General features: G+C 48.0%; 2 protein-coding genes across 3 annotated transcripts in view; one reads left to right on the plus strand and one right to left on the minus strand.

Moving 5' to 3' along the window:
• Nucleotides 1-3,888, plus strand: part of DAB2IP (DAB2 interacting protein) — a 127,959-nt gene extending 124,071 nt beyond the window's left edge. For both annotated transcript variants that reach the window (XM_077787923.1, XM_021543648.3), the window contains one exon: nt 7-3,888. Coding sequence is in view for 1 of the 2 variants with exons in the window: in XM_021543648.3 (XP_021399323.3) it covers nt 7-16 (10 nt within the window). In the remaining variant the exon portion in view is untranslated. The remainder of the gene's footprint in view (nt 1-6) is intronic.
• A 5,325-nt stretch (nt 3,889-9,213) lies between these two features.
• The window catches only part of TTLL11 (tubulin tyrosine ligase like 11), a 36,382-nt gene continuing 30,037 nt past the window's right edge, over nt 9,214-15,558 (minus strand). The window contains exons 8-9 of the mRNA XM_077787924.1: nt 14,200-14,315; nt 9,214-12,315 (exon numbers count right to left, since the gene is read on the minus strand). Of these exons, the coding sequence (XP_077644050.1) occupies nt 12,017-12,315; nt 14,200-14,315 (415 nt within the window). The 3' untranslated portion in view covers nt 9,214-12,016. The remainder of the gene's footprint in view (nt 12,316-14,199; nt 14,316-15,558) is intronic.

The following is a 15,558-nucleotide window of genomic DNA, read 5'->3' on the forward strand; positions in this document are numbered from 1 at the left end:
TCACAGTATGCATTAGAAAAAAAAAGATCCCATTTTCTGGAATACTGTCCTCTTTAAATTGGGAATGAGCACTGCATGGAAATTAACCGGCTTGAAGAATGTAAAACATGGTCATAAGGGAGTAACCACCAAGAACAGCAGCCACCACCGAAAGGCCCCTTGTCAGGAGCACTGTGCAGGCATAAGCCAGGATTAGACTTTCCCAGCGCCCAAACGCGCAGCTTCGGCACAGACACGTTGTGCTCAGCGGAGGGGGCGCCCCTTCACGGGGGTCGTGCCGCTGACCTGCCGCCACGGTGTGTTTGTGGGTTTGTGGTTCTTGCAGTTAGTCCTTCACAAGTCCCACTCTCAGAGCAGGTCCCTCGTACCGAGAGCCAGAGGTTTCTCTGAGATACGGACAGTGTACAGTGTACAGGACATCTGCCTATGCTCCCTCTAAAGGTTAACACTGCTCAACGCCTGTCCTAGCTCCTCCTGCCATGTGTAAACGTACAGCCCAAGGGACTAGGACGCTCCCTGAGCTCTGCTCTGCTTAGGTACCGTCTCCAGCCTCACACTTCCCAGGCTGCCTGAGCAGGACACTTTGCCAGTAAGCTCTGCATTGCCGTGCTGCCCCGCAGCCGTAAGGCTCCTTAACAGCATTCTTCCTCATGCAATCGTTTGCAAAATTAAAGATGCTCTTTTTCCTACACGTTTTTCTGGTCCCCGGAAGCCCTGGGCCAAGCCCAGGAGGAGCGAACGTGTTGCACTGAGGTCTCCACACCCCGCCAACACCTGCCGAGGGGTGCAGCACACAGCAGACCCCAAACGGAGCTCCTCAGAGCAATGTCATAACTCAGTACTTATGGCAAATACCTTTGAATTTTGGAGACTAGCACAGATGGCTTTGAAGAACCTCACAAATCTGACAAGGTTACAACTGGAGAAAGACCCAGACAGGTTAGGAATATACAGGGTACTGTGAACCGTTGGGTACGTAGATTTACACCTGCCAATGTCTCAGAGTCAAATACATAAGAACCCTGCAAAAAAGACTATTTTAAATGCTTTTGCCCTAAGATGCCTGTTTAGAGCTGATTGTTTTGAATTCTAAGTATTTGTGTTGCGAGAGACTGGAGTTTTTCAAGACAGAAGTGACATAGAGGAATGGAAACGCTAACAGGGCATGGGGCGGGTGCCCCACCAGCAACGTTTCCATTCATACATGGAAGTAATTTTGGGATACAGTCAGTGCTCTCCGTAAGAGCTGGAAAAAGAAACACCCACAAACCAATTGTTTAGTGCTGAAGCTAAGCACAGTACATCTTAATCTTCTCCTCAACCACAAGCCAAGGCACTGTTCCCCCCAACCCAAATCTGTCAAAAACTCCTGGTTACCCTCAAACTTGCAAATTATTGAACGCATTGTTCTGCTGAAATAGCAGGAATGCTTAAATCCTTCCACAGCCAGTTATTCAAATCTTAAAAGTTCCAGTGCCAACACCTTCTGAGTTGATGCTTAGTTTCTCGAGACAGTACAAAAAGAAATTTAAATCAGGATGAAGTCTCATTACATAGAGATTCTCCCCCTTGTTTTTCCCTGTTTCCTTTTCCTGCAACTGTCAACAACTGGACCTAGCCATGACCCTCCCCTAAAAAGGTCTGAGGGCAGGTGTTCAGGCCCAGGCTCTGTTCTGTTCCTTCAGTTTGTGTTTCTGTTATTTATAAGCTGTACATGTCTCTGTGTGTGTGCGTGTGTGTGTGAGTGCAGGAGCCCCACGTGTTCCCTGCCATGGCCTCGGAGCTGGTACCTGGCATAGCAATACCTGGATCCCGAGAGGTGCTGCAGCACCAGAGCAAACCACCACTGTCCCCAAGGGTTTGGTGATCAGCTCCACTTCCTTCCTGGTTCTTGCGCTTTCTACAGTAAGAGGCTGTTCTAGTGCAAACTCGTCAAAGTGTAAACAAAGCAAAAACACTCCAATTTTTATCTTAATACAAGTCTTAATATTTTTTTGTAAATGTTCTCAGTGTTTACTGTACCGTATCTATCTCACTAACAGTTGTATATAGTAACTTACTTCTGGTGCTGCTTATTCAGTCGGGATTTGGCTGTATCTCACTGCTGTGTTGGAGAGGTGGGCTCGGGCTGCCAAATCTGGATCTGGACGCATCTTCTGATTCCAGCCTCCTCCCTTGGGGATCTGAGGGAAGGGAGCAAAGCCATGGATCCAGATTTGTGGTGGGCCCACCTCAAAGATTCTGTTTTTAGAGTTTTGATTTGGGGTTTTGTTAAACTGTAGTGAACGCTCCTGAAAAAAGGAGCGGTTTTGTGTGAAGGGGGATGAAACAGACTGACCGGTATCCCAAGGTCTCTGCAGACTGTACGTATCATCATTTTGGACAGGGATTATGGCTTCAGTGCCAAAAGATGGGAGGGACCCCAGTCCTTCCCCATGCCAACAATACTACAGTCACCAGCCCCTTTTGCACCAGTTTAAGCAAATCCTGCCGCCATCCAAAGAGTCTGGTGTCACTTTGCATTGTCATTTGAGTCTGGTTGGTTTTGTTTTCTGCTTTTGCAGCTGTAAAGCACTGATTGCACTGTGAGAACACGTGGAACCCTCTGGTCTGGGAGCCAGTCCCAGAGGTTGCTGCAAGGTTGCAGGACACAGGTTCTGCTACTATGAATACTCCTAAAGGGCAAAGGGACTTGCTGGACCTCAGTGAGGTGTCACAGGCTCTCCTAGAAAAGCAATCAGCAAGGAATCAATCATTCCCAAAGTTTGGATAGTTCATAAGCTTTTTCCTGTTCCAAAGGTCCACACCCAGATGCACTAGAAAATGTTAATGGGCTGTGGGCCAGGGGTCTAATCTGAAAGGGGCTCATTTCCCCCAGTGATCCCAGGGCAGAGGGAGCAGCCCTGGGCTGAGGCCTGTGACCAGTGGGTCCAGCAGCTCCACCACAGTCCCTGCCCTGTCCTTCACACAGCTTTACCTGGACAGTGCAAAGAGAAAGTCCAAAGGGAACACCTGTGACACCATTCCTAGGTGGACAGTCCGTCCTTCCCACCTGCAGTGACTGCTGGGGTCACCTCCTCCCAAAGGTTTGCGTTCAAAGCAATCCAGGCCTCCAGGCTGGCCAGGACCGGGACCTGGTGTGGGGCAGAGCCACGGCCTGACAGCCACCAGGAGCTCCCTTCAGTGGTCACAGGAAGGGACACTCCCTGCCCACGCAGGTCTCTGAGCCTCAGGGCCGTTCCAGAGGAGCTTGCTCAGCCAGGAGGCTCAGACAGTGGCACCCACCCTGCTCTGACCCCGCACAGACTTTGCTGCCTTTTCCTTCTCCCCTGGGGAAAATCATCCGTGGGGGAGCGTGAGGACAAGAGCAGCATGAGAATGTGCAGTTCATGGGCTTTCCAAACCAAATCCAATCCTGAGGGTGTTGCACAACACCCAGAAACAACCATGCTTCTGAAAAGGGTGTCACATTCAAGCATTGACTTTCACAGATCACCTGAGCTGTGACATTGCTGTAAATGCCATGTGGCTCTGCATCAGCTACCAGTACCCCAGAGTGCAGCCTCCATGTTCACATATTCCTTTATCATACATCACTGTGTCTTAAGATATACCTCTCTCTGTATATCTGCTTAGGCTGATACTTGTTCCTGATAAGCAGTCGCTATGTTTTATATCCTCTTATAAAGAAAAACAAATCTTTTTTTTGTAAGTATGTTTAAAAAAAAATGCAAAGTGGAAGTGTTTGCTGAAACTCCTTCAGCTCCTTTTAAACTATGTAATAATGTACAGAGAAAGTTGTTGGTGTTCAAAGAAATGATGTGGCTGTGCAATTTATGTACATTTGCAATTAGAAATATTAAAGATTTATTTAGATATTTTACATAAGTGCTCCAGCACCTCTACTCAGTCATTTCCAGCTTTTAGAGCATCCTGGCACATGCCACATGCACACACAGACCTATCTTATCTGCCTCCCCAGAGATACAATTGAAATTTGCTCCCAGTAGAATTTTAACCCTGACCTGGCTCCACCACTTTCCCTTCATACACTCAGGGGGTCTGACAGCCAGGCCTGCTCCTGCCCCTGCCCCCACCAGTCCTTACAAACCACCCTTCTACCTCCAGTAAAAGTAGCAGAAAACTTGGAGGAAAGTCATTAAAACCCTGGGCAGCATCAGTACCTCTGCTTCATTAACATAATCATAATTAGATCCACCGGGAGAGGTGGAAGACAGGCTGGCTGCATCGAAATGAGTGGGGATGTGGAGAGCACCTGTGGCTATTCCTGCGCTCAGCAGCACTGGAGCCGGGCTGGGCACTGGGCTCCGCCCGGCTGGGACAACGCTCCTCCTGTTCCTGTCAGAAACCGGCCCCTGCCCAGGGAGGGAAGCCAAAACCCACCCAGGCCAAAATCCTCTCTCAGGGCTCTGCCATCCCTCAGCACTGTTGATTTTGAAGGCTAATAGAAAAAAAAATTCAGCCCTGGAAACACAGACCACCTATGAAAATGCTGCAAGGAGGGATTAGTCAAAACCACCTTGACTTGAATAAAACCTCCTTAGCGGCTGTTCGGCTTCATTAGAGCAGAGCTGAATTCTCAGCCGAAAGCACCCAGAATGTCTCTGTGCTCTTGACAGCTCTCAGCATCTGCGGCTCCACAGCCCGGCTGCAGCCGCTCCCAGTGGGCCCTGGCAGACGGGCAGGGCTGGGAGAAGTGAGACTTGGAATTGCAGATCAGCAGCCAGAACAGCCACGGGAATACGGGCCTGGGAGGCTGGGGAGTGCAAATGTGTTTGCTTGAGGTTTTTAATCTGGAGAGTCATTTTGGCACAAGACTCATCAGCAATAATGATGTTCCAGTAATTGCACCCTTACAAGTACAGGGTTTGTTCTGAGTTCAGTAAGTGAGAATCACTGGCCCGTGAGCTGCTCCTGGTGCCAGGCAGCACTCTCCAGCACAGCCCAGTAAGCATCTCAGGCAAGGCTGAGATGGTGTCAGCTGTGGTCCCACTCCATTGTCCCAGCAAAGCCTGGCAGCAACTGGCAGCTTGGAGATGTCAGAACCGGGCATCTTCAAATGCAAGAATCTTACCCACCACAGCTGGGGACAAAGCAGCAGGCAGAACAGTGGCCACTGACAACTGAGGAAGTGACAGCATTAAGCCAATACTTGCCAAGCTGTGGCTGTAAGAGCACAGAAGAGCCTGTTTGTTTTTTTCAGTGGGAGGAAGGCAGGGAGATGCAGAGATGAGGCTCATACCTAGAGAGGGAAGGACAGGAACAGCTTGTGTTGGCTCCTCCAATAACAGCCTCTAGTGTGCTCCTCATAAGCATCTTTCCCTCACAGCTTCCCAAGCCCTTCACAAGCAGTCAGCTCCCACTCCACTGCTAATAGTGGGCGAACATCAGCATCCTTATTTTTATAACAGGGATGTGCAGTAGGAGCACAACTTTCCCAAGGCCTCCAAAAGCCAAACAGCTGATTTTCCTTCCGCCCCCACCACCTTCTGCATGCAGCCATCCCATCCCACACACAGCAGCCCAGACTCCTGAGCAAACATCCTCTGGAGAAGTAATTCAAAGCCAGGCAGTAAACAAACCTCCAAAGCCTTGGCCCCAGAGATGGGAGTGCAGCCGCTCCCTGCCAGAGAGTCAATAACGACAGGCGAGCAGAAAGGAAGGAGCTGGAAGAACAAGAGTCATTAGTGGAAACTTGTTGTTTGTGCTAATTAGATCATTATCTGGAAACTGCTATTGATGTTGCTATTTTAGCTCCTGCTGCTGTTCACAACTTTATTTTATCCATGTCTATTGACTGCCCACACTCGTCTGTATCCTGCAGAAAGGGCCGGTGGTGCTGCCCACGCCAGGCCAGGATGGAGATGGTTTGTGTCCCGTGCCAGGCAGCACCTCCTTCCCCACCGTCACCTCAGCACCTGCAAGTGTCCTGAGATACTCAGGAAAAATGTTTCCCTGCTTGTCACAATGTGCCCTGTGCTGTTATTGATCTAAGACAGACAGTGGATCATGTTACTTGGTTATCAAGTAAGGTGAGAGGAAGACAGAGAAGGACTTGGACACATGTAGGATTTCTGCCATTTCCCATCTGACAGCCAGCACAACCCCTCAACACATAAATAATATTGATGCAGGCCCCGTCCATGATCACATTTCCCCATTGGTGGTATAAGCCATAATTTAATAACCTCAACCATTTGATTTTTGTGCTACATCATCAAGGAGTGAAGCCTGAATAACAGAGCTCTCAAGTTGATTGACTTTGATTTATTAGAGTCACTATTCTTCCTCCTGAAAGCCACAGTACCTCCTCACCCCCTGAGTGAGGAGAGCTGTGTGCTGGGGGACCCTAGCTGATGGGAGGACAAACATGAGGCTCAAGACTCAGCAAACCACACATCAGGGAGCTGGGTTTGCCTCCAAAACTTGCATTCTCCCTTTCTCCTGCTTGTTCACCAATGTATCTGAACCTGACCTGCAGAAGGGCTTTTGTATTTCCACTGATGAGGCAAAGGAAGAGGGGAAATTGCATCACATCACCATAACAGGCTTTCAATTTTTTACTGCAATTTCATACCACTTTCACACTACACCTGCAATAAATTCAGCAATGACACAACTTAACTTAATTCTGCCATCAGAACTGCAAAAAATATTTGTCTCCCACAGCGGCAGTTGAGGCAGAGGGCAGGGGGCATGGTGTGGGGACACTGCCCCCTTCCCAGGCCATTCCTGAGCACACGGATGTGCCACATGCCCCCTGGCACTCAGGTTGGTGGCAAGAGGCAGGCAGAGCACTGTGCCCTCCTGCCTCCCTTGCTGTGCTCAGCCAGGAGCGCTCACTCCTGCTCCCTAACACTTGCTGCATCTGGGACAGCGGAGGGGAACGGGAACACCGGGAAACGTGAGCACCTGGCGGAGGTGTGAAGCCAGGCTGCCTTCAGCCATCCTGCCAGCGCTCCCTCGCTGTGCTCTCCTTAACACACTGCCACACCCGCCAGCACTGCACTGCGAACAGAAACGCGCTCAAATAAATCACCTCCAAGTTAAAAGCAGCCATTAGCTATTAGCAAACACCGCAGGCCTGTGGGCCAGGGTAATTCAATGTGATATGCTTGGGCATGCAAGGTAATAGGTTGCAGCTGAATACCATGTGATATAATCTCTTCAATGGGAGGTTAAATGAGGCTGAGACAGAGACCAGATGGATTTATCTGGGTAGCGCTGATGATTTTTTGTGTGTGTGCTTAAGGTGAAGTGAAGGTAAGTAAGGCAGAAATAATCGGAGAAAAGCATGAGCTAGGCTGCGTGCGGTTGGGGAAGGGATAGCGGGAGCTTGGGACCACATCCTGCTGGAACAAACCAAGCGAGCCGGAGGATGCTCTCAAGGCAGTACAGATGGAAACAGTCAGAGAAAAATAAATACTTTATCAATTTCCCCTTACGGAGGAACAACCAGAGGGCAGAGCGAGACAAGTCAAGCATAGATGGGCAGATGTAGACACCTCAGTGTTATTTCAGCAGGAATTTGGAGCCCGAACACCACCTCTCATCCACCCAGGCCATCTGCAGCAGGCAAAGACAGACCCAGTGTGCTCTCTCAGGCTGAGGTGTGGCAGCAATGCCTGTCAGCGTAGCCAAAAGAGGGACAGCTCCATGAGTAGAAGAAAATCAAGTGCTCAGCTTCTGCTTGGAGCACTTTGCTCTTGCTCAGGAAGGTAGCAATGAGCTGCGGGACCACCGTGAGGCACAGCCAGCCATCTGCAGAGGGAGCAGGACCTCTGAGAAAGCAGAGGAAATCCCTCCCTGTGAGGGTGGGCAGCCCTGGCACAGGGTGCCCAGAGCAGCTGGGGCTGCCCCTGGATCCCTGTAAGCGTCCATACCAGGCTGGACGGCGCTCAGAGAAACCAGGGACGGAGGAAGGTGTCCTTGCCCATGGCACGGAGTGCGATGAGATTCCCCCACACAGAGCTATGGCATGAAGCGCTCCCTGCTCCAGAAGGTTCCAATCAACCTCCGCAATGACAGAATGGAGGCGAACCAGCTCCTTCACACTCATCACCACGGGCCACTGACAGGGCTGAGTCCGGCGCAATGAGGGGAAACCCTGGGCATTGCTATGGAACCGCCCCCGCTTCACCCCGGGGGCACGCTGACAACCCGCGGGGCCCGCGGCCCGGGCCGCCCCTTCCCTCACGGCCCTTCTTCCCTCACGGCCCTTCTTCCCTCACGGCCCTTCTTCCCTCACGGCCCTTCTTCCCTCACGGCCCTTCTTCCCTCACGTCCCTTCTTCCCTCACGTCCCTTCTTCCCTCACGGCCCCGCCGCCGGGAAGGCTCTGGAAACGCCGGGCTCTGCCCGCCCCCGCCATCCTCCCGGGGACATACACGGTTCTGCTCCGTGAAAGCCAAGGGCATCCCAGGCACCGGACCCCATGCCGTCCCCGCACAAGGGCTGAGCAGAGCGGGGCTGCCCGGCCCTCACCTTCCGGCAGCCCCAGCACAGCCTCTGGGGACTCCCACATAACGTAGTGCAGGAGCCGCGCCCCGCTCACCCCAAAATCCCCGCCTGACCGAGCACCCAGCACAAGGACGAGCGCACCTACCCCGCCAGGCTCGGGCTGCAGCGGGACGCGATCTCCCCTCATGGCCAGGTCCGAACCCCTCACCGCCCCTCCTGAGGGCACAGCCCGTGCCCGGGAGCGCCCCGCCCTGCGCTGAGGGCACCCGCCGGGCACAGCCGGGCTCGGGCTCCCAGCTGCTCATTAACTCTCTAATTAGCGAGCACCTGCCCGCCCTTCCCCTGCAGGTGTGCGGCAACCCTCGGGATCGCGGTGGGGCCTGTGCAGTGCCCCCGAACGTTCGGCAGGGACGTGTGGGACAGGACAAGGAGTGTCCGGAGCCCAGGGCAGATTTTAGGGGATTTACCTGTAGGGACGTGTGGGACAGGACAAGGAGTGTCCGGAGCCCAGGGCAGATTTTAGGGGATTTACCTGTAGGGACGTGTGGGACAGGACAAGGAGTGTCCAGAGCCCAGGGCAGATTTTAGGGGATTTACCTGTAGCAGCCCGATGCAGAGACAGAACACAAAGGCGACACGGAGACATGGATTCGCGGAGCGAGTCTGGGCACATTCAGGCTGCACACAAGCCTGCAGGGAAGAGGGTTAAAATTCTGGATTCACTTGCCTCAAATTTCTGTTAGATGTTGTTTTATTCTGATTTCTACTCAGAAATTAATACCAGACCCAGTGTGTCTGATAACAAGGAAGATTTCACTGGTATACAATATTCATATCATATATGTCATAAATAGAATCGTGAGTGCAGTGCTGTGGTATTCTCTGAAGAGAATATATCCAAAAGTGCTGTTAAAAATCCAATGCCTTTCCTGTATAGTTTCTTTAGCTAGAGAGGTACCTCAGGATTAACAGATTATCAGTGCATTAGCATTCATATCCTGGATAAAGTGTCTCTGGTCATTTGTATGGGCACAGACTGGTAACTTAAAGGCTCTATGCAACTGGATGCTAAATAATATTCAGAGGAAATTGAATTAGACAAGAGGAAAGAGAAATGTGACTGCCATTAAATCGCTAAAGTACATTCCTGGTTTATTCCCTCCCACCCCCCGAGAATAATATACCATTCAATTTTCCAATTATATAAATACATGAACAGTGGATTACTAGAGGCAGATAATTGAATATTTTGACTATTCTACAAGGGACCTTTCATATTTGAAGTGGAAGATGAATAGAGCATGCAGCATCAGCCTATGGATGCACGAGCTATAAAAACCTCTATTAGATCCAGAGAGTATAAAGGTCTCCCATAGAGAGAGAGATCTTATCAGTGTTCAATATACAATAGTTAATTTATTCCACTGATACCAGGGTAAGTTATACAACTGCAAAACTGGGATATTTCAGGCCACACATCGTAGTACTTCAAAGGTGCAGGGAAAGGCATTCGCAGTCATAGCATTTCAAATCCAACTCCTCTGTAACTCTGTCTTTACAGGACATCAATCATGAGATGAGAGGAACTGTAAGCTATTTTCCAGTAACACACTGCCAATCGCAAGACAAATGTCAGATGTCACAAAAGGAGAAGTAACCATTTTTCAACCTGTGAATGTCTTCAAATATATTACAATGAAAGTGTGAAAAAAATGACCCTTTCAGCTTCATTTGTTCTGACAGGTGCCAGACTTTGGAGTTCTGCATTTTATCTTCATATTGCAATAATCTTTATGACATTTGAACAAGGCTGAGGGCAGTGGCATTAGTTAGTCTACAACTGTCCTCTTATGTACAATACATAAAATTTCAAAGTCCGGCTGTTGAACTAAAAAATATCATTGACTACTATTTTATTTGTGTTACAGAAAAAGATAAGGAGAAGGGATGCCCACATCTCAGATCAACACATGCTGGGGACTAGTTTTGTGTGGGCTCACCATGACTCCTGCATTGCATTGCACTGCCATGCTGCTATTGCCACTTGGGAAAAACACATGCTGCTTAAAACTGAAATCAGGAAAAAAAACTCTACAAATATTCCCTGAAGTGAAAACTCACTTGATGCACCATGTGTGCATTTAGTCCCTGACTTGAAACAGGTGGACTCCCCCTCAGTGACACAGCACGCCTCGGGGCACCAGCCACCGAAACATTTTGACGTGGAGCTCAGGGAATGTTCTCCAACCCAAAGCTCAGTGCCTATCTCACAGCTTTGCCATTTCTGATAGCATGGAGGACACTAAAACATAAGCCAAGTCATTAACATTAAAGAGTAGAACAAAGGAGGAAAAGCAAGCTTAGATGCAGCCTTTCATTATTGTAATAAATGGGAGACCATAAAGACCATAAAGAATTTCACTCAACACCCCTTAAGTTCCAAGTCATTCCTGTCCTTCCAGCCAGTCTCATGTTCTGCTTAGCCCCCACAAGAAGTGTGATCATGGAAGTCATGGTTCATTTCCTGGATAATAAAACCCCTCTGTACAACTCCAGCTCTACAGCCCAGCAGTTTTGACACATTCTTAGATCTAATTTGTGCAGTTACACTGTTATTTAAGGGAAAAATGAAGGATATGAGCAAAGACACAAAGAAGATCTGCTCCAGATGTTACTGCAGGTTCCAAAAGGGTAACAAACATGCAAAAGACAAAAAATGAGCAAACCTAGAATACAGTTAGTTTAGGCTAAAGTCAGTGACAGGGTTGGTTCCACTGGAATTTAGATGACCTCTTAGGCCTTTACACTGTATACAGCTTTCTGCAGAAGCAGTGCTGAATCCCTGAAGACAAAACCACCACTTGATTCACCAATTTGACTTAAGAAAGTAAATCTTTTTCTGTGAATAAGTGTGAACTTATTGGTTCTGTGGAAGCAAAAGGATAAGCAGTTTTAGTTCTTTAAAAAACTAACAGTACTTGTCATGGCAAAGACATGTACAAAGAAGTAGAAGCCAAAATATTATTTCAGTGCTTTAAGACTGACTTTAAAAAATAAGTACATAGACACTGACCAAATCTGTATTGATTTCAACACCTACAGTCCAAGCCATAGAAAGAAGATAATCAAGACCTGAAGCCTGACCACAAGTGTAATTTCAGATTCCAGTTCTCCAGTTTGGTGTTTGTGAATGCAGTTCCTTCCTTGGTTGCTGTGACATGTCCTGTGCACACAAAGCAATGTAATTCCTTTGACACGAGTCAATCCCATGACACTGGTTACCATTCCCTGTGGTTTGGTCCTTCTTTTCCACACACTCAGGATGAATGCACAGTTTGTCATGGGACATGCACGGTAAATCCCACAGAGAGGTGAAGAAATAGTCATTGCCAGAGTCATTATTTGAAAAAGGGAGGTTGCAGTAGACTTTTTGAAAACCATAAATAAAAAATACAGCTGGAAGAAGAAGTTGTCACTGAAATGAAGGGATTGCAGCGCCAGTCTCTCCTCCAGCAGTACACGTACCTGGCTGGGGATCAACTCCCAGCTCTGTCCCGGCACATCAGCGTCCTCAGCGGCGATGGTTTCTGTAAGCTGAGCACCCGGGGGCCGTGGGGCTGGCGGGGGCCGGCGCAGCCGGGGCCGGGCGCGGTCCCCGCGGCCCCGCGGGGCTCGGCGAGGCCGCAGCCCCAGACCAGGCGCTTCCCGTGCAGGGCAGCCAGGCGACACTCGCACAGCTCCAGCAGCGACAGCACCTGCTTGTGCAGCGGCAGCGCCTTGTACTTCTTCTGGGCCAGGCAGAAGAACGCTTCCACAAAGGCTTGCAGACACATTCCTGCAAGGAAAAGGTGCTCACAGAGACTGGAGTGCGGCATTTCTAGCAGCCTGCATTCCTCAGGGATAATGCAATGTCTTTGCTGTGGCAGAAAGGCCAGATGAGTGTGATGGGTGTGAACACAAACAATTGTGCTAGTTCACGTATTTTCATTTAAATGGCAGCAATCTGGAATGCTCAGAAAGCAAAGAAATTGTCTGTCCTTCAAAGACCAAAAGCCAAGGCTTTATTTGTCACACTCATTGGGTGCTCCAAGGCAGGGTAAGCCCAGGCTGGGTTACAGATGGGTGACATTCTCTATCACTGAGGCAGCTTCTGGTTTTGCAGGCCTCAGCCTGCAATCCAGAGGCGAAGTGGTACAGCAAGGACCCATTTTAGGATATCAGACTATTAAACTGATGTAGTATTAGCCTTGATTTTTGCTGCCAAAATTATTAAGTTGAAACCAAATGAGACACACAGTAGCATACTGAGCATCACGGAAAACAATCCAGCTGGAGTGAAAAACAAGTTTATGTCGGCAGCCGAATGGAGTCTTTTAGAGATGGATCTGACCCAGAAGTTCACACCAGTGTGTTATTTCAGTCTGTAGCACTATGAAGGTAACCCCATTACTAAGTATCACCTTAGCAAGATATGAGTTTATTTGAAGCACTACTTCCCTCCTACACAGCCTCTACCAGGTACAAAGCCTTTTGAAGGTAAAGAGGCCATTTTTTCAGTCATACCAAAAACTCCACAATAGTTGTTTCAACTGAATGAAAAACAAACAGCTGAAGAGTGAGTGCAGTGCCAAAAAATGTCTCTGCTATAATACAACTGCTCTACCCCTTCCCACACAAGAGTCCCCTGCAGAAGCCCCATGCTGCAGGGGAGACTCTTCAGCTGCTGTTCGATCACATCTCACTAACAGCACATTACCAGAGCCAAGGGGAAGAGGAGCTGAGTATTAACACTAATTATTGTATTTAAAACCTTGATGTAATACCTACTCAAATTCTTAATTAAGAAGCCAGACCCCAATTGGTTGTGCAGAATGCCACAAGCTCTCCCAGTTTGAACATACACTTAAGAAGATTATTTTAGGATGAGATATTGAAAGGTTTGGGGTTTTTAACTGTGTTGGCTTATTGATGCTGTAGGAAAGGCACCTTTTCAAAATATGACAATTACATTCTGAAGTATAATTTCTCTCAACCAAGGCTGCAGCTGGGGTCGTTTACGATCTTGGCTGTAAAACAGCTTGCAAAGGAATTGTTGAGTTATCTGAAAGCAGCAGCTGCCAGCTCAGTAAATTATTTTATCAGTCACGGTGAGCTGCAGGCAGGGAAAGCACCTCTGGTAACACACGCACTTTCTCCCCAGAAGTGACACTCATGTGAAGCATATTATGAAAAAAGTTAGAAGCTGTTTTGGAACAACAGAATCATGCTTGTCTTGGTTACAGCTGGGAGCGGGCTAAACATAAAGCCAACAGAAACAGGTGGATAGTTTGCCTTTCAACACCTAAAAAGCATCTGGTTCATTGACACCATACACAAATCTCTTAGGTTTTGAAAGCCTCAAGATTCAGTTGCAAATCCGTTATTTTTCCTGGTGAAGTTCTACCAGCCAACCATCTAAGTGATTTATAGCCTGAAATGCTAAATGCAAATACTCAAATTGATATAGCTGTGAAATTGAGGTGACCCTCACGTACCTAAAGTAATACCACCCTGAAGGGTAACTGCCACAGCACTAACCAGGAGAATTGGTTGTGTATGTTCATGCCTCAGGTGTACATGGCTTCTTCCCATTTCTATCAAATGTTTAAGGTGTACTTGAGCAACTAAAATTGAAAAAAATAATCCCAAAAGTCAGATTTCATAGCTTTTTAATACATACCTGGGTTACTTGATTCCTTGTGGTCAATGCTCATGCTGTTCCACCTCCTTGTGATATCAATATATAGGATATCTACAGCAGCCATTGAAAAATTGCTATTACTCAATTTGCAGTTTCTGTTAAAAAGCAACAAAATAAAGATGAGATTCTCATTACATCCAAGCTCCCAAGTTAGGAAAAATTCTGCAAGGTCGACTTGCAGGAGAAAAGTTTACCCATGTCATGTGTACAGACCCACTATAACATGCTCAGTCTAACAAAACACACACAGCAGAAAGCAAACAAACCAGCATTCATTAAGTGCTCCTATCTGAATGGAACAGGCCCAAACCCAGAATATTTCAATTAAAAATATGACCCGACTGTTACACAGAGCTTTCTCCCAGGGTATTGCCAGTACTCTGAGACTGTAAGAGATGGAATTAATTGGTACACTGCAAAACCCACCACAGATCTGCACAGACTATCTGCATGAGGCAGGATTGCACAGAGAAATACCCTTTTATTTGTCTGACTGACCCCATTTGGAAAGGGCTGGAGGAAGCTTTCAGGCACAGCCTTGCTTCTCCATGCCTGAGCACCGAGAGGATTTGCCCTGGTGGAACGGAACCTGCATGGAAAGCAGCCCTGGATGCAGGAGCTGGGACTTTGTGTGGCCCGAGTCTGCAGTGGCAGTGTTGATCAGCCTGGGAACAGCCCCATGTCCAGGATTTCCAGATGTCTGGCAGCCTGGCTGCCACCACTGCATGTGCCAAAGAGCTGGCCAAAATTTCTCACCAGAAAAGAAAAAAATAAACCCAAAAAAACCCACCCCAAATTGAAGCAAATCTCACTCTTTAGTAACCTCAAAAGAGCTCCTTTAAAACAGAGTAAGGCCTTGCCTATATAGCCCAAAACCTCCCAGGCAGCATCCAAGCAAGACTACAGACAGTCAGTATTTCCCTTTTAGCCACTTTTTTAGAATGAAGAAAATACTAAAGGAGGAACAGATTTTGACGAGCCAGAATTTGGGTGGACAGTCTTTGCAAGCACTTGCCCACACACGAAATCCCACTCCTGTACCATTTTTTTCCTGAAAAGTGATAAAACACACGGAAACCTGACCTTCCTTCTGAAATGAACAGCAATGACAGCTCTTCAAAAAAGGGCCTTATAGCTGGCATAAATGCTCTGGGAGAAAATAAACAAAAATATCTGCCAGTATTAAAAAGTTTAATTTAACATGCATTAAGAAACTGCAAATGCTATTTCATTGCGCTATGGCAATTTATCTGAATATTCTTGAAAGAAAATGTTGGCATTTATTCTGTGTTCCTCTGACAAGTGCCAAAATAAGGCTGGATAAAACTACAAAAAATA

This window comes from Lonchura striata, chromosome 22 (genome assembly GCF_046129695.1).
Source record: "Lonchura striata isolate bLonStr1 chromosome 22, bLonStr1.mat, whole genome shotgun sequence".
Taxonomy (NCBI): domain Eukaryota; kingdom Metazoa; phylum Chordata; class Aves; order Passeriformes; family Estrildidae; genus Lonchura; species Lonchura striata.